Here is a 23695-nt window from a genome sequence, read left to right on the forward strand (position 1 = left end):
CATAACATTACAGAAATGTATTGGGAGACTGCGTTCCCTCCACATTGTACAAACCTGGTCTACTATATCTATGATGCATTTGTCAAGCTTGCAAACACAGGTGAGAGTTTGCCATGCCATATTTAGTAAACATTTGTATGATTTTGTATCATGATACTGGATTTAGATGAGCTGACAGAGAGGGGAACTTTCAAAGCCATTCCCATGTTTTCTACCCAAGCTTACTGCACTGCAGCTCAAATCCCACCTAACTTCGCTCCCAGCAAAGCAAGAAGAAGTTGTTAGGTATGTTAATGCAATCCTCAAGACACTGAAAGCCAAGCATCTTTCATAAGTGACTTGCATTTTTCTACAGCTTTTGTACTATAATAGCTATTTAAATCGTCACCGGGGTGAATGATGCACAGGAAGAGGCCCTTTCTGCACTCACCATGGTTTGAGTGTCTCACGCAGTCCCCCAGCACAGCGCTGAACTGCCGCTGAGCTTCTGGTTCCGGGAAGCAATAGTAGCTGTGTCGGGCGAAGGGCTGCCACAGGTAAACTGGGAACTCCCTTGGCAGCTGAACAAAGGCTTGAGTGACCTCCTTCTCACTCGACCCTACACAAAACACACATCTCCATTTGAAATATGCACATTTCTTGGGGTTTTGGCTCTTTTCCTCTGCTATGACAGAGAGAACAGACTTTCGCTAGAAGGAAAGCATGAGACGGGAAAAAATCAAGTCTCCTTCTTGATCCAAGCAACAGGGCATAGCGGGCAGGGGGACACAGCTGGGATGGGCAAACTCAGCAGGCACCAACCACACCTTTACATTATACCACAGCAACTTGATGTCCTCTTGTTTTGTATTCAAGGTGGCCATAAACTACACATTTTTGGTAAAATTTCCAAGAAATTCCTTGGGCTTTAGCTGCTAGGGAAAAGGTTTTCATGGCAAATAAGTAAGTTAGTGGGCAGCTCTGGTCTCTTCCACGTAGACACCATATAGGAGCATATGCTCTTCCATATAGAAACGAACTGCATTAAACCATGTAGGAACTGCAGCAGTGTCCCTGTCTCCAGGGTTTCCAAACACAACTGCAAGATGGCCCTATGAACTGACACTTCAAGCCCTTGAAGGTGAAGCAAAGAAAGCATTAAGTATCTACAGTTTCTACCTGCCCTGAGTCACTGTGCACAGGGGATGCTGTACACACCGTTTACAGATGACCAAACCCAATCTTGTCTCAGTGCCATGCATCGAGAGCCCAGCCACAAGAGGTTCATCTCGGAGCGTCTTCAGCATTGCACAGAAGGGGAGAAGGGCCATAAAAGACTAACTGAGCCACTCTTTGTGAAGGGAGAGCCATGGGAAGCCTGCAAGCAGCCTTGGGCTGCTCCACATCACTCAACCCCAACTCCTCCGGAGCTGTGGTGACACATGGAGGACACGTCCAGCACCGCTGCCCCGTGCTACCCTCTGGCCACCCTACGCCTTGGGAAAGGGCTGTAAGGGGGACACCTCTCAACAGTCATAACTTTAAGTGGTATGAGACAGGACCTAAAAAAAAATTCCTTGTCTACATGTTGCCCTTATCCCTTTCCTTATGTGGCATTCCATCTTCCCAAGCTGACCCTGCAACATGAGATCTGCTCCCTTAAAGCCTGAATTTTCTCCATCTTCGTGGAGTGGGGTGGGGGCAGGCAGGACCACAGCGGTTCCCATCCCAGAAACAACAAATTCAGCAGCAGCAACCTTCCTGCCCTCTCTGTGGGACTTATTATCAACTGTGAGTCAACGCAGGCAGCTGGCATCTAAAAATGGAAACAAATAAACCAGGAATATTAACAAAGCCCGGGAACAATGGTGGTGTGGTTCCTGCCCTGCTTCTGCACAGCTTCCAGCGGCTTTGTGCCGGGATGCTGGAAAAAAAAGGGAGCCAGCATTTCCCTGAATGTCAGCTTATAGCATCTTCTGTGTACGTCCACTCTGGAGCTGTGCTTTGACTTCGAAAAAGGGCTGCATGCATCTTCTGTTGCCCCATTTTAAAGTCTAGCCTGAAAGCCTGCCCAGAAGAGGTCTGCGTAAGGAATAGAGCCTGGGGTTTGGCAGTTCAGCTTCGAGCAGGGCTTACCAACAGGATCTGGAAAATGTTTATCAGACAGCAAATTGTAATCTTCTTCTGAAGTCAGTACTTTGCCTCCTGCAGGAAGAACATGATATTTAGGGCTGGCTCCTTTCTGGTAGGCCTGGAAAATCAAGAGAGAGGGAGTTAAATAGCGATTTCAGGAGAGGGAAAACATAAAGCACACAACTCATTTACAAAGCTAATGCACAGGAATATTCCCCAAAGGGAATTTTTTTTTGTCAGACTGAATTTTGGTTATGTTCCTTGGAAACATCAAATCTAAAACATGGTCAAATGTAAAAAATATATTTTAAAATATCCTCTCAGTGCTTATGAGCCATGATGGAGAGTCAGGGACAGAAGGGAGGGGAAAGGAATGGGATTTTCTTCTAAGCCCTATTTGTCTGATTTGTCAGCCAGGACTAGTTTGACTACAGCAGCTGCCAAAAATCTTCACTGTAGACAACTTGAAGCCACTCAAAAACTGCTACTTAAAACCCAACTGCAGAAGCACGGGGCCATATTACAATGACACACAGGTAAGAAGTGTTCTGTGATATGCAAAGGAATGTTCAAAGCACTGTTAAAATGATTTGCTAATTCTTGCAAACGTGTATGGCCAATGCAACACGCTTGGTTGTATCCTCAGCCATCCCCATGAAGCTTCCAGCCATCTCTGCAAGGCTGGAGACGCCTCGCCAAGGACAACGTTTCATCTAGTATTGCCAAAAGAAAGGCAGCAGCATCGGCTAGTTCACTTGATATCAGTTTCTTTGGGAGCATAGAAGAACATAAGAGGAAGAAGCATTTACCTCTTTAGTCTCAAAGCAATCCACAGTGTAGTCGTTTTTGATAACGACGTATCTGTCCTTCCATTTCTTCAGATCCTCAGCAAAATGCAGCAGCTCTGCCTCGTATAAGATGGTCCCAGCTTCCACTGGGGGCTACAAAGACAATTTTCTAGATTTGAAATGACTCTGGATTACTGACCATTTTGAAGCTTTTATTTCTACATTTCCAAGACTGCTATGAGGGCTTCTGAGTCTTCAAATGCAATTTGGAGTCACAAACATCTCTCTGATTTGGACAGACACTACATAGGCAATCAAATTGTTGTAGCCTGAGGTGAGGAGGCAGCAGAGGAGCTCTGCCTTCCAAAAATACTTCCAGATTTCTGAGACAGAGGTGTTCTTATGGTTTGCATGCTGGTTCTTTTGGTTGGCCTGCTGAATGCAAGATGACTTGTAGTTCATTATCTCCCATTTTCCACTACATAACATCAATGAAAACATTTCATTGAGGCAGCAAAGAGTTTTATTATAAAATAGTAAATTATTTCCCATTTCTTTGTAACACTTTTGCACCTGTGCTCTTGTAACTGATACGCATCTTTCTGAAAGACATGGCTCTTCTATTATCCCACCTTTTACATCCCACATCATTGCTTTACCCTACTCATTTCAAGAGCATTGGAAACCCATGATTTCCAATACAGCCAAAAAATTTAGATTTGTATCTTCTTAATATTGAAGGCTGGTTCTCTGCATTTTCCTCTAATAAAGAGACTTTTGTCTCTCTCTTTGTCTCTCCTCCTCTAATAAAAACCAGCTCTCCATAGCTCACTTCACAGGGGGGATTATTGCCATCTTCTTTATGGAACCATGTAGCCATGGCTGAAAGGGCTAATTAAGTTTCCTACATACATTTCTGCCCTGAATGTATGATCTCTGACCCAAGATTCTTGCAAAATCTTGCAATCAGCAGGAAGCAACTAGTTTTGTCCAAGTGTCCAACTCTACCTCGATGAAATCCATGCTTTGTACCAGAAACTTGTGTCATGGTTCTTCTCAAACACAACCAAAACAAAGATGATTTTTCAAAACTAAACTTTAAACCTGCACCCAAATGCAACTTCTCCACCTAAAACCTAACTGAACCAAATCCGACATCTGCACTTGGGTTATATATAGGCAAGTACACACATAAAATGTCCTAGATACACATTTATTGTGTATTCAACTATCCAATATAAGAAGCTGAAAGAACATTTCTCTACTGTGCTTGTATGTATAGACACATTTAAATAACTTTAAAAATACTTTGGGCTTGATTTTTAGAAGCTTTGAGTATCTGTACCACCTATTAACTTTACTTGAGGGCATTCAACACTGGGAAAAACAAGAAAACCGAGCCCAGTTGGTAGCTGATACACTTCCAGCTCATGTTTTTCATACATTATGACTACTAACTGTGCGATTTAAATAGTTAATGCATTCATTATTTCATGCAGGAGAGCAGAGCTGTATAGCAGCTTCAAGGGCTTACGTGCCCTCCTACCTTGGTTTTCAGGAACCGGGACTGGGAATCCCGGTGCTGCTCCAGCTCATCCTGCACGTGCTTGCAGAAAGCCACCGCGTACTGGCGTCTGTAGTGTGGGCTGAAGTTTTTGATGACAGCCTCTGTTTTTCCTGAAGCAGAAATAGAGATTTAATTGTATTTAATGTACATCAGCTCTGAAATTGTAATGCAGAGTCGATGCAGTTATCACCAGCAACCCAAAATATTGCCCAAGCGTACCAAAGGCCACTTGCTGCACAGCAGATCAGGAAACCCTCAGAGATGGCATTCAGCTGTTGTGATAACCAAGTATAGAGGGAATTTGTCCAGGTCTTAATGATATAGAGAAAACACTGGGTTTTGGACATTGTTTTTCCTTCCAAGATTGGGCAAAACATACCCCAAATCCATTTCTCTAAGAAAAGACGCTATCTGCCTCTCCCTAGGACATAGTGCCACAGAGCCGTGCGTGTTTGAGAGCTGATAAGGTTTTCAAAGAAACATATACACAAGTGATACTAGCTAGTGTTTAGCCGTATTAGCCAATTTTATCACATAATCAGATTTTAAAGCTGAGTCAAAGCTCCTACAAAGGATGTTTTCTAGGCTTGGGCACTGCAGTCTCTTCTTTGTTTTAATGTAAACAGATACTCAGTCATGCTGCAATAAACACTAATCTTGTATTGTCTTGCTATGATCAAGATCTCATCAGTAGCAATAACAGCAATAAACACACTGACAGTCTAATTTCTGGGAATCTTAAAGCAATTTACAAGCAATTAACTCATTAACCCTATCAAAGAAATAATAATGCTTTACAGACAGGGAAGTGAAGCTAAAAGTTAAAGCCATGTGCATGCATGCGACGCAAAGAGTCTGCGGCAATGCGAAAACCAAAACCTGGACTATGATCTAGATAGCACCGAGTCCATCCTGGATAGTGGAGAGATCCTTTTCTTCCTTGTATTAAGGAGCCCCATGAGAAAGGGTTTTTTCTGAGCATACAACAGAGAAACATAATTTCACACTTCAAGCAATTTTGATGCTTTCAAAATTTTATTGTGTTCTGCTTCGGGGGGGGGGGGGGCGGGGGGATCAAATTTTCTGTGTAAGACAAAAAAAATGGTAGTTCTCAAACTGAGATTTCTTGAAGCCTTTATACACATGGTCTCCTAAACCAGGACTAGCATTCATCACTCCTGAAGGGCCAAACAGGGGAACCAGCAAGAAGCACTGTGAAAGTCCTGGAAAAGCTGAATCACCTGCATCCTATGATGATTTTCCCTGATTGACAAACTCCTCTCAGCCACCCACCAGCACTACCACCAAAAGGGATTCACTGGGAGTTTTCATGATGCTTCTATATTTTATACAATGGGCTGCGAGTCTGCAGCAGCTATGATTAAATCAGAGAGCGGTCTTGACAGACTTGCTGTTTCAAGCATAGCATAGTCCTTCTAAAGTAACCATGCAAAACTTCCTGGATTACTACTGATTTTATTGCCATTTCTCACAAAAAAAAGGGGTTTAAATGTCAGTGCAATTCCCAGAATGTTCATGCCTTTTTTCATCTGAAATAATTTTAAATATGGTTAAAGAAAGAGAAAAGCTGTGGATCATTATGAGAGTCAGTGGATAGGATTTTATGGGAGAAAGTGCATGGGATGCTCTGGCATAGAAGATGCTATGGTCCAAGATCTACCACTTCTGGCTACCTTATTTCTACTTTAAAAACCCAAATATGTGTGGCTTTGACTGCCACGGAAAAATAGCTAGTTTGCTAAGGAGTTCGCAGAGATGGGTAATGGCAAAAGATTTTGTAAGGTGCTTATTTCAGGTCCTGCGCCGATTTGCTCCTAATGTGGGACATTACCAGGCTGTTAGAGGTAATTTCATCAATTCAGATAGCCGCAGTATTTAATTACTCCCTAACTTCATGATAATTACATTTACATCGCTGTAGTTGCATGGATGTGAACACAAAAGAAAAAGCTATACATCAGCTCCTCTGCTTCTGCAATTTTATTTTCAGTTTGATGCACAGAATTTGACGCATCTCTCAAGTCTAGAGACAGTATTGACACGACCTCTCATTCCAGCTACTCCCGTGTAACCAGCTCTCCTTCTCAAGCATCAATGGGATCGCTGCCTTCAGTTAAGCTGAGAGCCCTTCTGCCCCACTCCTGCCCCTTTCCAAACCTACACCACCGCCGGGTTACAAACCTGCTGTCCCTTCAAGCCCTGCCTGGGTGCACGGAGGAGACAGATCGGCTGACTGATGCCTTTGCAGTCATTACACAAAGCTGGAGGGATGTCAGGAGGTTGGGTTAAGTTTTCAGGTATGTAAGTTTTTCACAGATTTACTTGTGGGACAGCACCAGGTGACAATTTGGACTCCAGCCCTCCAGTTTTAAGAGACCAGATTTTTTGAGACCTACCGATTATAGGATGTGCTTGCATATAATAGCAGGATACTGGTGTTGCAGAAAATCCCCGCCCATCTGACAGCCTTTTAAAAACTAGCCTGCTTTGGGTGGAGGCATGAACTTATTCTCCAAATAAGGACAAAGCTTCCCAAAACCTTCTTTATAGCTTTTTTTTTTTCTTCTGGTCCCAGCCAGCAGTAGGATGTTGTTGGCCCCAGCCCCGGTGGAGTTTCCTGCTCAGGCCACTGCCAGGGTTTGCCCCTATTTTCCACCGTGGCTTTTTCTTTTCCAGCTTGCAGTGGACTCTTAATCTGTTACAGAGGGCTCTGGGACACTGAACCTCACTTGACTACTGCCTGCATCCTGCAGTAAAAATTTGTAGAGGAAGCAGGACAAAGAACAAAATTCTGGTGTTGGGAAAAAACCCCCAACAATCACAGGAAATACCTGTAATTTTGGCAAAGTCTTTCAATTATGGCTAAATCGGCTCAGAAGTGTGACTCTTCAGTGTCAACAGTTCTTAGATCAGCTTAAAGTATGATGACCAAAAAGAACAGAACTATTCAATTCATAATATATATAAGTGAGAAACATGACATCAATGTGATTTCTATATGTGGAATATATTTACAGTCAACCAAAACATGAATCGAGGAGCAAATGTTTCAGGTTGTTTATTCCAGTCTTTGTACTACTTGTTGCAAAGGATCTCCATACTAAAAATACCACCCCCTCTTAAAATTAGAAGAAAAAGGTTTTTGAAGAGGTTGTGAGTGGCACCACACAAGGACCTGGCCTTGCACCGCTCGGCTCAACAGGAATTGCAATGCTACCTGCAGGTGGGAAGAGAAGCGGACAGACCCTTGATCCATTGTTCGCCGATGGATCTTTAAACTCTTTTGGTTTACAGAAGATAAAAATAAGCTATCTGAAAACAAACATGCTAGAAACAGTCATGAGTAATAGAAGCTCTTCCCATGAAATGATAACATGGGGCAACTGGAGATAAAATACTCCAGGGCAGTGGAAAAATGAGTTCCCCTAATTCTTTTCCAAATTTAGTGTGGCTTGCTTAGTCAGAGCTGTTTATATGGAGCAAGGCCAACTTTCCCACTCAGTTGGTCTGGCAACGACACAGCTCCAGCCCATATAAATGTGATCTGAAACTCAGCAGCTAGATTGATGTTTATCCTAGGAGAAGACAAAATGTGATCATCTCCAGTAGAAGCCTGCATGCAATCAAAATTACCGACAGCAAAAGACAACAGTGATGGAGGTGGAAGGATTTCTGTCAAATTAAGGTGGCAAGGGTCTGCACACACTGATGTTCCCCCTTTGTTGAGGGTTAGATCCTGCTAAAGAATAAACTTTTCAAATGCTTCATGATGCTCCTCCTCTTCTGCAGAACCACCCTTGCACTTGATCACAGAAGTTTAGGACCAAGTTATGATACGTCTTTTAAGACTAAAAACAAATGTCATTGCACTGAGAAGCAAGAAACATCTGCCAGTTGCCCCACTGGAAATCTGGAATCCTTCCCCAGACTTGTTTCTTTCTGCCTGTCAACTGCCTTTGACCTTTTTAACTGTGCACCACCTGTGCTGGACACTTGTACGAAACCCCAAGTCATCAGACCCACAGCATGTCCTCAAATACCCAACTTTTTATTTTGGGTTTCACTGCTTTTATTGAAATAAACTGACATCCAACGTTAAAAAATAAGGGCAGTCTTTGGCAAGTTCTCCCACGAATTTCTGCTGGTCTAGCTGGCTTTCAGCCTGGTGGGACAGCCATATGCAGCCTGGCTAGCTCGCCCTGCCATGCTCCTCCACTCTCAACAATGTGTTGCCAAGTGACCGGTACGGATGCTGGTCAGGAAAATTCAGAAAAAAAGGTCAGAAAACAATAACTTCTTGGCTGGCATACAAGAGAGGCATCACTCACACTCACTGGACTTCAGCCATTTTGAAGTTAGGATGAGCAAGAGCTAAGGACTTGCCATAAAAGCTGTTATTCTACTTAAATATTGGTGTATCATAGCAAGATGACCCTTCCAAGGGTAGCAAGATGACCATAACCCTTCCTCTTCACAGCACAATTGCTTGCACTCAGCAGCTTTTGAATGGGGTTTTCGAAAAATACTGTGATCGTGATATAAATCTGTTTGGAGGTCTGGGGGATTTATCTTCTTAAACTATTTAAGCCCTTTGGAAAATATACTTTGTGCCCTGAGGGACATGAACTGAAAAAAAAGTAGATGATTTGCTGTATCAAACCAAACCCTAGACAAAATAAAACCTAAAAGAAACAATAAGCATTGTGCATGCTGAATGCCAGTACACCCAGCACTTCAAACAAGTGTGAAGTACTGAGACAGAACAGGAATGAATGACTTTGTCCTTTCTTCCACAAGGCCACAAAGCAAAGCCGTCAGAAGTAAATAGAAAAAGACGAGTTGATCATACCCTCATGGTATCACCAATCATACCCCAGCCAGCCTCTGCTGCTTCTGCTGCAATACGGTGCATAAAAGCTGCTCTTCCTGACTTCACCTATTCATTTCAAACATCATTATCAGTTATTAAATGCATCTGGTAACCAGAAAACCTGTAAAAGCAATTCTCTTTGGCATATCCTCTCTAACAGTGCCCACCACCTTCCAGTGCTATGGGACACGTAATAGTGCAGCGGAAATTACCAGCAATTCCCTCTTTCCTACAGTTTTCTTTCTTGTGCAGTACTTATGGTACCACCCAGAAACTGTTTAAATCCAAGTGTTCCCAGGCTTTATCCTACACGTACAGGGAGGCAATATAAAATACTCTCTTTGTTGTTGAAAGCATAGCTCAGTTTGATTTTTATTTATAGAAACAGTATTTTGATTATTCGTGAGTCATGACTTAATATGTTATTAAAAAAAGGGATGACAGGCATAAATCCCATGTTCTGATTTGGCTGAATCGTGTCCCCACAGGTTTGTTTGCACTCACTGAGCCAAACCAAGAAGCTCTCTAGTGGAGCCACCCCTCTTCCCCATGCAGACACACTGAAAAGTGTGGTTTGCACCTGATAAAATATTGAAACCAATTATTTACTCTCAGCCTTGTTTCATATTAATGGAGACTACTCATGAAAAACTTATGATGCTGTAACTACACTGGGGTGCACACATGCCCAAATTATCCATCTGCAATGCAGACACTGAATTGCACTGGTAAAACTCCAGTTAGTCACCCAAAACTTAATCCATGGGAGAGAATAATACCCATCACACCTCAGATCATCCTTGTCCTAAATCTCGGCATATAAGCACTTCTTGGGTGCTTAGCCCATCTTCTCTATAGGATGAGTGGGAAAGTTCATGTTGTCTTGTGAAAAAATCAGATTTCTTAGCAAGCTTGCCAGCTGAGACCGTGGGTGTGAAATTTGTGCTCCACCAGAAGCAAAGCTTCTTTCTCAGGGCAAGCTAAATAAATACGTTTGTAAGTTCATGTAAACTTGATCCACGGCAAAGGAGGAGCCAAAAATAACAGGCTCCATTCCAGCCTTGCAGATCTCCCTTTCTACAGTTTTACTCAAGTACTTAGCTCTTCCTCAAGTGCTCCTCTAAACGAGGCTAAATTTTATACTGAGCTGCACAATTATCCCATATATTTCAATAGGTTTATATACATATAATGTTCTTCTCAGGCAACTTCATGAGCATCTCGTATTTCAGAGGGAGTAGACAGACCTGAGTGAGACAGACCTCATACACTCTAAAAAAAAAAGGTTTGTGTTCTTAAGAGTAGCTTGTCATTTAACTATGGCTCCTGCTATTTTAAAATAATTCTGAATGCCTCATTATTAAAAAATGCAGAGCAAAACACAGAGCACTCATCCTGCTTAAACAGCCCATCTCTTGCGTCAAACTCAGAGACTCATTCCTACAGCCAGGTTTCCTTTCCCCTTTCTCCTTCCCTCCCAGACCAGGATCAAGAAAATTCTTCTTGGGAAATGCAGACACAGGACTATCACACCTTTGATCTATGGTTAACCATCATTATCCTAACAGCGCATCTTCCACACCTGCGCAAGCGTCTGCTATAACCTGAAACTCTGGAGGATATCTCAATTGCTATCACGTCATTTCCATGCTATGTCCTTCGCAAGAAGCACACAATTTCCTCTGACTGCATGACATGTTGCTAGGGTATTTGAGACCAGCTGCTGTTAAGGTGGAAAAGCCCAGGGAAACATACTCTAGCATCAATCCGCGACTGCAAAGCAACAGGCTAGGGTGTAACATGTCTCGTGCACACTTGAAATGGAGAAGTAGCAGAGACACAGACATCTGAAGATGTGACTTGTAGCTGTCTGTGTGCAATGTATTTCATTGGGACAACGGATATAAGCTTTGTTGAGACTCTTCCACTGTCGGGCACATCCACTCCTTCAGCATGTGCACTTCACAGACATGTGCCAGCCCTGGGACACCACCCCCTCCAGCTTCTTCATACCTTCTCCCGTACATGTGTCATCTCTCATGCTGGGGGAAATGGATGGACAACCTCTCCATCTAGACATGTGTCCTGCACAAGCAGCTCCACCAGCACTGCAGAGGGGAGAGGCAGTAAATATCAGGAAACCATTGGAAGTGCTATCGATCTCCTAAACACGTAGGCCTGGGGCAGCAGATAGGGAAAACAACAGGAAGGATTTGAATTTTAACCTTAAAATGCTTGAATTGCAACCGGTGAGATCAGACACTCCTGTACCAAGCAACAGGGGCCACCAGCTCTGCAACACTCCCGTCACTGAATCGTTTATATAACGAGGAGAAACAAGATTGCACGAGTTGCCTTTGCACTTCTGTCAGATTAAAAAAATCCTAATAATCACAAATTACATAAAGGACAAAGCTTGAGGTTAATCAAGCAGAAGCAAGCCCAAGACAAGCCAAGGGTTTGATTAACACCGTGTCAGATAAGCTTGTCCTTAAGGCTGCTGAAATTTATCCTTTATTGGCAATGGGGTTAGAAGCAGCAACGCTCTGCCTAGAAACAATTACTCATGGTCAAATTCAACAAGAATAAGGTCTGACAATCCTTTATTTATAAGCTTATTTCACAGCACCAGAAGACCTAGGGATTTAATAAAACAAATTACCCAATTTAGTTCCTGGGGGCCACAAGAAGCTAAACTATGCTCTGTATAAAGTTAATTTGGTGAAGGTCAATGGTTTTCAAGTTTTGGGGTTTTATTTTCAACACCATGAGCCACAAGGTGAGCCACTAATGAGGAAATGGACACCAAGCACATCTTGAGCAGCTTTCTTCAGTCCGGATCTCAGCATCACATTATACATCATGGTAGGTCATACAAGAATGTTTCTTGGGGACATTTAAACACCTTTCCAAAAATGTCAGCCAATGCCACATCACCCTTTAAATCACGATTATGTATTCCCTCCTCCCTCCCTTTTGGGTGACAGGCGTTGCAGCCAGTTGCTTCACTGCCCGACCATCCACAAGATAAAATAATGAAAACTATTCTCATGTCAGAGATACAGATAACAGAAATTAACTATCTTCATGATACTAGTTGATGGTTTTTCCAAACATACATATATATTTTTATATGGACACACACACCTGCACAAGATTAATTCTGTGCAATGCCTGGAGTGTGCTCATATAGATTCAGGAGATATTTTTACTCATTTATTTTTTCTTAATTATTTTGCCAAAATTATGCCATACTAGACAGGTCTATTACAAAATTACTCAAAGGCGTATATGATACTGCACATAGGTATGAGTACACACACACATCTTTCCATACGGGGCCTTATTTATGCTGAGTTTACCTTAAGTTAGTCTTAAAGTTCCCTTTACCTTATAACTCCTTTTACTACCAGTCTAGCGTAAGTCAACCCAGATGGACTTCTCAGAGTACCGGGTTTCCCATGAAGGCATCACTTTTAAGCACTGTAGTAGAAGGCCATTATCCACTGGTAATGTTTTATTCCATTTCTCTTCAACGAACACACAAACCCCACGACATGGAGATGGGTTACGTGTTGGTAATGCGATGATTTTCTCACTGAATTGTAAGGTGTTTGATTCTCTTTTGGCTCCCACATACACTGAAAATGAGTAAATGTCATGAATTGCAAAGGAAAATATTTCAGCTAGTCTATGTGCAAAAAAGGTTAAAACCAAGATTCATCTCGGAACTAAATTAAACAGGGGCCTCAAAGTACAGGCGTTTATTTTAACGGCTTTCCATCACCACCACCACATCTCGTACTTTATAGCAGGAAATCATTTCAGCCTCAGAGCTCCTCCTTGCCATTTTGAACCCCATATGATCAACTGGGTAAATACAGGGATTTTAACCCAGACAACTAGCACCACTCATTTCTGAAGCACTGATCTGTAGCCCAACGCCATACATGTCACAGGTATACCAGTTGGGACCATTTTCCAATTTCATCTCTTTGTTAGCTTGTGCCAACGCCGCCTTGCCTTGGTCCTCTGCATAGCAGCAGCCATGGAAAGACATTTGGAGGGGGATTGCAAGGAAGGCACACATCTTTTCCCTGGGAAGGGTACATTACAGGTCCCGGACACAGTCTCCTTCCCATTTCCAGCTTATGAGCTTGCAAAAGCCTTTTGCTCTTGCGATCTCCCAGGCAACCTCCTCTTGTGGTCTTTTGACACATTGCTTTCTTGGTAAATATGTATTTTTAAAATTGGATCTCTGCTACAGCATCCCAGGAAGTTCTTTTAAGTCAAATACACAGTGCTACTTGTGCTGCAAATTTTACTAAGCAGAGGGGGAAAAATAACAGATGTGTATTTCACATAGGAATAAATACTTCTGTCTCCTTTGCTATTAGATGTAGCTGACAACATACATCTTTAGATGGACAAAGAGACAATTCTTTGTGAAAACCAAGAATCAATTTTATTGCTTTTCCCCCTTTTTTAAAAAAGGACAAACAAATTAAATATATATATAATTAAGCTTCTAATACAACTTTATATTACAGGAAGAGAAATACGTAAAATGCAGTTCACATCCCAAGGAATTTTTTGACCCCCCCCACCCCTTTATATTAAGCTTGGACAACAAAAAGGGGAAAATATTTCATTGGTAGTGCATTTTTAGTCATTTGCTTCAGGTTCTCATTGATTTAGTGCTATAATACTGCCAGATGAATGCAAGGAAATTTAACTGTTGTCACAGCAAAACATTATTGGGGAGAGGATGGGAGAACCCACTTTATAAAACCTAAAAGTTTGAGTGAAGCATAATTTCAAAATCTCTTTAATATATCATATATTTGTTTGTTACAAAGCATGATGATACAATGGGATCACTTTCTGATGCCACATGGATTGCATTGGCCATAAAGACACTACAGTAGGAATTGTTCAGGACTGACACAAACTACAAGACAAAAATGTTGTTTCACAGCACTACGCCATAGGGTGCAATGTCACGCTTCCAGCAGACAGTCTGCGTGCTTGCCCTGGTAAAGCCAGAATTATTCACTATGACATTGAGTAACCTGTTTTGCATATGTACTAAACATTCTGAAAAAATATCTCCATCATATCATCCATCCATGTGTACACCCAGCAGCTGCAGAACAGCAACCAGTGTGGACTAGTGGTTTTAAGCTGGGAAAATGAATCAGTAGACAAATGTTCCTTAGTTCTGGCATTTCCAAATTATTTTTTCTCATATAAGGTTAATCTTTCTATGCCTTAGCTAAGCCAAACTAGACAAATTCTCCTTGCTGAGAGTCAGTTCTCACATTCAGAAAAATAAGATAACATCCTTAAGCACATTTGCTAAATCTTTAGAAATAAATGGATTAAAAAATGATTGCCTTCACACTTTGCAAGAAATATTTCCAACCGTTAAAGGGTCTGTACTCACACAAATAAAAGTCTCCTCTTTTACAAACAAACCCTTCTCTACCTCTCTGTGGAAGATATCATCTCCCAGCCAGCAAAACCACACTGTTCACTGAATTTTTAATTCTGCAGAAGAGACACAAGGAAGCATTGGCGCCTCATCCTGTGTGGAAGGAGGTTCCTTCCCACAGCTGCAAAAAAGCATCAATTAAGGTTAAGAGCCTAGAAAAAAAGCATATAATTATTACACGAATCTGCTCACCAAACCCTGTGTAAAAACAGTCTCTTCTGTGAATATTACAGATAACTACAGCTCTGCAATGCGGCAGATAAGCTTTATAATTCAAGTTAGTTGAGAAACACCAAGAACATTGCTTATTACCATGGTACCAGAGCATCAGCTGCCTGGATCAGGGGTTCTTCAAAGCTACAGAAATATCTGGTTTGACACGAGGGGAGGAAGACGCACTGATGCTCAGCTGAAAATGGGGACCTCGACTGAGCCTCCTCTCACCCTTCAAAACAATCATGGTCTGAATGAGTATGTCTGGTTTTCTCACTTACGCTTTACTCGGACTCTACTATATCAGCTGCTACTGCCCAGAAGTCCCAGTTTGGGACAGGATGCAGCCTTTTGCTCTCTTCCAGCTGTGAAACGGGTGCAAAGGAAACAGAATTGGCTGCAACAGAGTGAAGGAGGTCTTCCCTTCCTTCGCGAAACCAATGCGACCGCTCCAAAAGCCCCTGCTAAATTTAGTCCAGGGACAATCCATGGGCAGAAGCAGAGAAAATGAGACAAAAGGGCATGAAAAGAAAATAAAGACAAACAAGCAAACAGAAGACAGGAGATGGCCCTCTGGCTGTCTGGGGCTTCTCAACATGGGAGACCTGCCAGTGGCCTCCTTTTCCCTCTTTCCTCCCATCCAAAGTTGAGTAAGGCCATAATTAAGATCCCAGTATTTCCAAGGCACTGTAAAAGAAGGAAACAAAGTGATCTGAACATTTTGGGGGTTTTTTTGCAAAGCTAAAAGGACCCATTAAACTTAATTAATCATTCCTTACTTGGCAGAGTTTATGCCTTTGATTCTTCTGAATTAAAGTTGGGACCTGATTGATAAAAGTATACCTTCTGCTGGCAAATTCAGAATTAATTCCATTAGACTTCTATTTTTAGCTGTAATTCAGAGAAATGCCAGAGCCCCACTGAGTTTTTGACTGCGATTCCCAGACAGGCACAGCTATGGTGTGACTTGCTGTGTTGGGAAGCTGGTGGCACACAACTCCGCAGATGGAGTCTCAAAGTCATCTTGCTTCCTCTGTGGAGCTGGTTTCACTAAAGCCTGCTTATATACGGTGGAATCAAGCTGAGGGGTTACAGTCCAGCCACTTGACTGTCTGCCAAGTTTTGTACATTATTCTTCTTCCACCTGCACGAGTTTCAGTTCCTCAAACGCTCATGAAAGCATCACTGAGAAGACAATAGGGTTAGTGCTGGTGTTTGTTTTCCATTTCTAAGACGACGTCCCGGGAAGAAGCACCAGTCAGCTATTGTCTCTCTCACTAAATGTGTGTTTGATTCTCCTCAGCCACTCAGCTCTTCCGCCTCAATGTTTCAATGCTCCTTCCTTTTTAAAAAAAAAAAAAAAAAAAAGAAGATAAGTTGCCTCATTTCCTCTCCATTTATCTTTCTCGTTCAGAAGGGCTTGTGACAACACAACACAACTTGAAAGGAAAAAAACAAATCAAAACCACCTTCTTCCAGTGCTGTGTTTGTACAGTAGGACCACGTGAGCTTCTGGGCTCGGAAAAACAGCCGGGCAGGTTATTATTAAGAAGAGGAAATTTGTTCCCAAGAATTTATTTGGAAACAGTTCGGTGAGAGCTCTCCTGCTGGTTTGCAGTAACCCTGCACCCCTCAAGGTCTTCAGCAGGACCTCCATGTACGGACACGTCAAAAGTACTTGCCTGTATGACAAGATTTGTGGCAATGCGTAACCAGAGCATGTTAGAGGCCTGGGTTTAGGTCTATGGCAATCTTTGGTGGCAATACCTCAATTAGTGCATTTAACAGTCTGCTTTCGGCACTCTTGCCTTTATACAATCAATTACGGACCTCTGGTTTTGTAAGTCTCAGTTCTTCCATCATGGGTCTCCATAAAGTTCTCCCCATCAATCCAGTCTGAGCTCCTATCAACGTGGATGCTGATACTTCCTCTCTTTTTGGAGAAGAATATGGTCCTCTTTTATAAAATGTTTTAGATAGGGGACTAAGAAAAAAACAGCCCTAAGAATGCAACATGCAAGAGCTGGTAAGAATAAAAGAAAACAACTTTTGTGTGATAAGAGTTTTATCTGGTGAATTTATGTATACTAGATTACATTTTCATTTTCTGATTGCAGAAGTAATATTAGTAATGCTACTTTAAACATATTTAGCTCCTATCTACTCAACTGCATTTTAAGCACACTATCACAGTTCATTTCACTAGGGAAGCAGCCAGACAGCAGTCTCATTTACAGACTCACAGCTGGGGAGAAGGATGCTAAAGACACCCCTCTGTGGCAAAAGGGATTACAAAATGTTTCTGTTAGTGCAGGTCTTCATAAGAAAGAGCAGATTTTGGATAATAATAAACAACCATGACTATGTGGCATTGCTTTGAAATTTCAAAATTATACAATGTATTTTTCTTTGTGTCTTTCCCCAAACTCCTCAGTGAAGCAACTGCAGAAGATAAAGGAGAGTCTATGAGATGGTCTAGTTTTTGCTTCAGCCTCTGCAGGGCTGCTCTGCAGAAATTTGCCGTGAGACCATGTAAGTGTCCAATATCCACAAACTGCCTCTAACAGAGTAACGCTCATTTTGAATCTCATCCAAATCTGAATTCCTCCAAAGGCTGCCTGCATTTACTGACTACAACTAAATTTCAAGCCATGTTTGCATTCTTTGATGGTGGCTTAAAGTCAGCCTGTGTCTTTCTGAGAAACAAATGCACGGAAAGCCACATAAAATCCATTTTCTATCTTCATTTAGGCTGATGGGATTCACCAGGCTGATGAAGTGCAGGATAAGCACTGAATTTCTACGAAGTATTTTCCCTAACAGCATCCACCATGGCTTCAAAACACTCCCAAGAGCTCTAGAATCCAAAATACCCTTTCGGAGACTTTTCTGTCCCTTACTGTTACTCCTAAAGACCTCTTCATTTCTCTACTGTACAGTGCAATCATCTCTTCCAATGAGATGCTACTCATGCAGTAGCAAAACTTCTTTGTACCCTGGGACATTACTTCTTTGCTATTTACCCTTTCAAGCATCGCTGAGCAATTATTTCACCAACAGTTTCACCATAGGTTTTGCATAAAACCAGCAGCTTCATACAAACAGGCAGGCTCTTGGTTAACTAAAAAGCAGATCAATGAAAAGGATGATTGAATAAGAACAGGCCAGGAATTTTGGAAAACTGTATCCACAAAGACTGCCAATATGATTCGCAGATTCCTTATAGTTTCCAATGCAAAACCACGGCCACTAGGAGAGACAGTGTTGAAAAAGTGCATCTTACGCTCTCCGCTTTACACCGAGCTTGACTAGCAAAGATGCACCAAACCTTCGAAAATGAGACAGTCAGGTTGAACCTTCTGGCTCCCAAAGTTTGGGTTTAAGTTGAGTCACACCTTTTTTTTGCATGTCTCAGAAATTCAGAGGTCAGGACAACAAAACAGAGGCCTCAGATTTAACATATTAGTTTCCGATTTTGCTTGCAGCAATGTCCCTCTGAGGGACACGTGCCTTAGCTAACAGCAACAAAACCCATAGTCTAGGACATGACAGTCTTCTTACAACCTCTTTTGAATCAGTAACGAGGTCAGGTCCTTGTATTGTAATTATTTCACTTTTAGAAGTACCTCTGTCACTAAGAGGATAGTATACATGGTTGAAGATTCAAAGGCATTTTTGAAAATTACTTTTGCTGCCACCGGTGTAGGGCAACTTCTTGTGTTTCCAGAACTGCTGGATACCAACCACCAGTGCCAGGTGGGTGCTCGCACCTCTGAAGCCAAGCTGAAAGTCTAAATGACAACTGAAATTCTAAAAATTACCATTTTTGCTTGGATGTACTAAAAATATCTGCTTGGTGTGCTTCAGAAGAACCTTCTGCGAGAAAAAAAAAATGAAAGCATCATATCTCATTCAAGAACGACTAGTACAGAGCAATGCAAAGAAAGTCAGAGGAGATAATGCAGCCCTGGCTTCAAGATTGAGCAGATACCCTAACATGCTTTTTAAACTCTTAATTTCATAGGGTTCCTCTAATTTGTAAAATACTGTATCTTGAAATTGAAAGAAAACATAGAATTATAGTAAAGAAACACCTAAGATACAAAAGTAAAACTGCTTCACTAGCCAGCACACGTTATTTAAATAAAAGTCTTTTAAATGCATTAGAACTACGTTTTTTGCAAAACTGCTCTGGAAAACTCATTTTTTAAACATACACTCTTCTTTGCTTGTCTACTGTATATAAATTGCGTATCTTCTGGTTAACATAGTATTCAGTCCGGAATAATTACACATCAGAGAGATGCCTAATAAGCTAATCTTTAAATTCTACAGATCTAAAAAAAGATCCCAAGGCATGTTTTATGAATATAGAATGGCATCACCTGACAAATATATGGCACAGTCCATATTATTGTGGTTGCAACCAAGAACCACATGAATCAACGTTATGGGCTTGTTTTTGCATTATTCAAGATGACAGGACTTCTGAAGGAAAGCAAGAGCTTGTTCTGTAATTGTGAGAATCCACTATGAAGGTAAAAGAAAATTAGCCACACAATATGGTAAAGAAAATACAGAATATAAGCAATACTGCATTCTATCAGCAGCATGCACTTCACTGGAAGACTCCACAAGGTTTTAAAAAAATCAAACAGCTGCTATGAGAAGCAACAATGAATAGAAATACTTGGACTTACAACTAAAACTAACAGGGGACAGAACTGACAAAGAAATATTTTCAGTTACCATAACCATATTGTTTTAGACTTACATCAGACAAAAGCTATTTTAACAGGAAAACCTGTCTTAGCCAACAGCTGGAAAACTCATAGCCTTATTCTGGAAGGAAAGGGGCCTTATTACTTTTTACAGATGTCTCCATTCCCATCATCCAAAAGAAGTTAAAACTATGAATAGGGAGATGGGCCCCATCTGAAATACAGCTTTCACATCCTCCCAAGGCTGCACACACTCACATCTCTGGCATCGATTCAGCCTACACTAGTATGTGTAATGGTCACAGAAACTCAACCTGACGTTTTGTATAGCATCTTCAAATTCAGCTTTAAATTTATTTTTGCTTCAGTCTCTCAGAAAATCGTGTGTCCCTTCCAACAGCAGAACTCCAGACACCCCCGCTATCAGAGGGGCTGGATTTTATTTTAAAAAAATGTTATTTTGCAGCCAATAACAATAAAAACACAGCCAGTGTTCACCTACACTGTTCAGCCCCAACACCCCGCAAGACCTGGCTGTCAAAGCACCCTCCAAGGCAAGTCTGATTGCAGTTTATATACACGAAAGTAACACCTGCCAATGCCAAGTGTTACAGAAAGAGCACAGCAACTTTTCAGTTGACCACACTTCCTGCTGCCTAAATATTTAAGGCACGCTAAGGAAAAACCATGTAGCAAGATTAATAGCTAACAAACCACAAGCTCTTGCTCAAAATTACCACATAGTATTTTATACTCTTACCAACACATTGTTTTTGTATGTTTGTTTACATTGGTAACTCCCTTGTATCTCGGTGTGGTATCAGCTTTACACACCCTCATTCTGGTACGAGATGTGCTGAGCAGCTTCACGTTTTTTCCAAGCGCAAGGGAAGCTGGTGATAAATTCAGATGGTGGCCTTTCTTCTTCATTCACTTCAAACAGAACTTCTTCCTCCAACAAATCCCAGTGCTGCTTCTCACTGGGTTGCTTCAGTTTGTGATTTGTCACCACTACTCGGCCACAGCTCCCATGGGATTACCACAAACACATCAAGGCCCAAACGCCCAATCTCCAAAGTCTTCTACAGAAGCTTCTTTTGTCACAGATCTCGGGTGTGTTTCACAGCGAATACGGCCTCAGTTTTGTTCCGGGCACTCTTCCTCCCCACTGCTTCCCTTGTGTTTGCTGGGACATCATTTGAAAGCAGCTTGCTGCTGGGCCCTCCTGCTCTCAGCTAAAAAGCTGTTGAAACTGAAGAGCAGGAGGAAGGGATCAAAGCTCTGGTAGAGAACAGTGAACTACATACAACAACATGGAGGTCTTTCTTCTGCAGCTTCTGAGGAAACCCGATAATATGAGGACAATTGAACTGGCAAAGGAACTGCTGTGCTAATGAAATACCCATGGTCCCTCCAGTGGCACAGCAATTACGTACCATGAAGCCAAGCAAGCACGCTGCAGCCATTCCCTAAGGAAAGCATCCACTCCACATAATTAAAATACTTATCTCAAAAGGAATGAGAGAAACAGTAGACGAACCCTAATACTGGCCCCAAAAAATTCATTGTGGCCAAGGTAGCAGACTGGTGAAGTATCATACATCTAGAAGTAAGGTTAAATTAGGATTCAAATTTTCAAGCTGCCTTGATTTTGACATCCAAAGAGAGAGGTGCTCAAATCCTGCATCAGTCCACACGGACACCGACATCCTTCCCCATTCCTTCACTCTGTTTTTGATCAACAGGCTTATGGAAGCAGCTATTAACATCATTTTCTACTTAGCACATGATTTGCTTCTATAGTTCAAAAAGTTTTTGAACTTCCTAGAGATGAATTTCTTCTATTAAATACATTGTGATGGCTGAATCAAGACTTTGGCATGGGCTTCAAATACCCTTCACATACAGGTCAGACTTAAATAAGGCTCATGGCAACTGGGAGCGATGCCTGTCCTGTCCTTCACCAGTCTGCTCAAGACCTCTCTCCAAATCGTAATGTTCGATTTATACCAAAAGCTGAATAAACGGACAAGGAGTCTTGCCATCCTGCTTTGGACAGAAAATTTCAGATTTTTTAGGTAAACAGATGATTTATTATGCTTCATATCTAAATGGATGTATGTCCCTCCTTCACAGAGCGCACACTTGGATTAATCAGGTTGATTACCCTAGATTAAATCCTCCTGTGCAGCACATATAGGTTTGCTTCATGGGATTTCTGACTCTTTATCTTTTTTTAAAACAAAAGGTGCTGGAACAACCTTTGGCTCCTGTCTAGCAAGCCTCCTGTACAAGGTATAGGAAGCTACACTAGGTAGGTGTGCACCCACCGGCCACTCACTTTGGTACATTATAACACCAAGCAATGCATTGAAGGTCTGATCCATGGAATGCCAGAGACTGGTTTCTTTTGTGGGTTGTATAAGACACAAATCTCCATGAACAATCCAGCAGCTGTGTCACTTTTGCATATAAGTTTTTCCAAGGGTTTACAGCTTTGTTTCAGTGTGTCACCCCTTCCTCTACACACACCTGATCTGCTAATTCCAACCTGCCCGGGAGGCGGACACGCCTTCACCATGCTTGCTGACATTTGCTACTTTCCTTTTGGGTTTTGGGCAATGTTTGGTTTTGGAATAATTTTTTCAACATCACTTTGTAGGAAATGGCATAGTCTCAGTCTAAGCCTTTCCTTCTCTGTTAAAAATACAGCAGCATAACAGACCTGCGCTCTTAGCACAATTACACAATCATTTTGCCTTCTGCAAATGAGGGTCTTCACTGTGGGCCACAAGAGGGCTAAAGGAAACTGCAGCTGATTCCCTGTTTCCTGGCCATAGCCAGAAAGCCCATTGCAAATTATCAAGCTTGATAAAAACATTAACAAATAACTAAACAACCACGATTACATTTTGAAAGCACATCAAAATCAAGAACTCGCATCTCCTCGGTATCTTTAATTCACACAGTCCCCTTTTCTATGTGCATTTGAAACACTTTTAAAGGGTGGTGGGACACTGGAACAGGTTGGGCAGAGAAGCTGTGGATGCCCCATCATTGGAAGTGTTCAAGGTCAGGTTGGATGGGGCTTTGAGCAACCTGATCTAGTGGAAGACGTCCTTGCTCATGGCAGGGGGCTTGGAACTAGACGATCTTTGAGGGTGCCTTCCAACCCAAACCATTCTATGACTATCATCTTTTCTCCTCCAAAAGCACCATAAAAACCATCATCAACTTAGATCAGCTGACAATCCGGATGATTTTGGATTATTTTTGCAGACACAAATGCAACCCTGACATCTGGATACCTCCCTCCAGCCACACTCGCAAACTGTCACTAGCCTAGTTTTGCTGCTGCTTCCCGGGCTGAGAGCAAAGACCAATGGAGCACAAGCAGCATGGTTAAAGCTACTTTTCTTTGCAATCACACCTAAAAATACTGTAATCTAATCAACCCAGTATGGTAGCTGCCCCATTTAAGGTGGAGCTCTGAAAGTTTGTGGTGTGGTGAGCTGGAAATCGCAGGGACTTGATTTATATTTAAGGCAGGTAAATGCCACCCTGAAGAACTAGATCCTGTCTTTGTGCCTGCTACAAAATGTAAAGCTGGACAAAACATATGTCACTTATGGGAAAAGCTACCAGATGGCTCCTGCTGCCTTCTTTTTCTGATTTACAGAAGTGCTGAGTGCCCGCAGTTGCAACTGAGCACAGCCAGAGCCCAGCTGGAAATCTGGGGAGAGCATTAAAATAGACAATTCCCTCAAAAATTAAGTACCAGGTTCGTCAAGCCCCAAATTAATATCCATAACTCCTCATACGTGAAATAAAATACCACCACCTATCACAGTATCTCAGCAGGAAGATCAGTTTTTTGATGTCTGCATGGCACTTTGTAGCTTGGCAGGT

At 41.9% G+C, this 23695-nt stretch overlaps 1 protein-coding gene across 2 annotated transcripts in view; it reads right to left on the reverse strand.

Annotated features, from left to right (window-relative positions):
* Positions 1–23695, reverse strand: part of NIBAN1 (niban apoptosis regulator 1) — a 74060-nt gene that overhangs the window by 39021 nt on the left and 11344 nt on the right. The window contains exons 2-6 of one of the 2 annotated variants that reach the window (XM_072866522.1): positions 11372–11466; positions 4447–4577; positions 2922–3053; positions 2116–2230; positions 431–598 (exon numbers count right to left, since the gene is read on the reverse strand). In XM_072866522.1, coding sequence (XP_072722623.1) covers positions 431–598; positions 2116–2230; positions 2922–3053; positions 4447–4577; positions 11372–11438 — 613 coding nt within the window. In that variant the 5' untranslated portion in view covers positions 11439–11466. The remainder of the gene's footprint in view (positions 1–430; positions 599–2115; positions 2231–2921; positions 3054–4446; positions 4578–11371; positions 11467–23695) is intronic. The other variant, XM_072866523.1, reaches the window with a different exon arrangement.

This window comes from Ciconia boyciana, chromosome 7, assembly GCF_034638445.1.
Source record: "Ciconia boyciana chromosome 7, ASM3463844v1, whole genome shotgun sequence".
NCBI classification, from domain to species: domain Eukaryota; kingdom Metazoa; phylum Chordata; class Aves; order Ciconiiformes; family Ciconiidae; genus Ciconia; species Ciconia boyciana.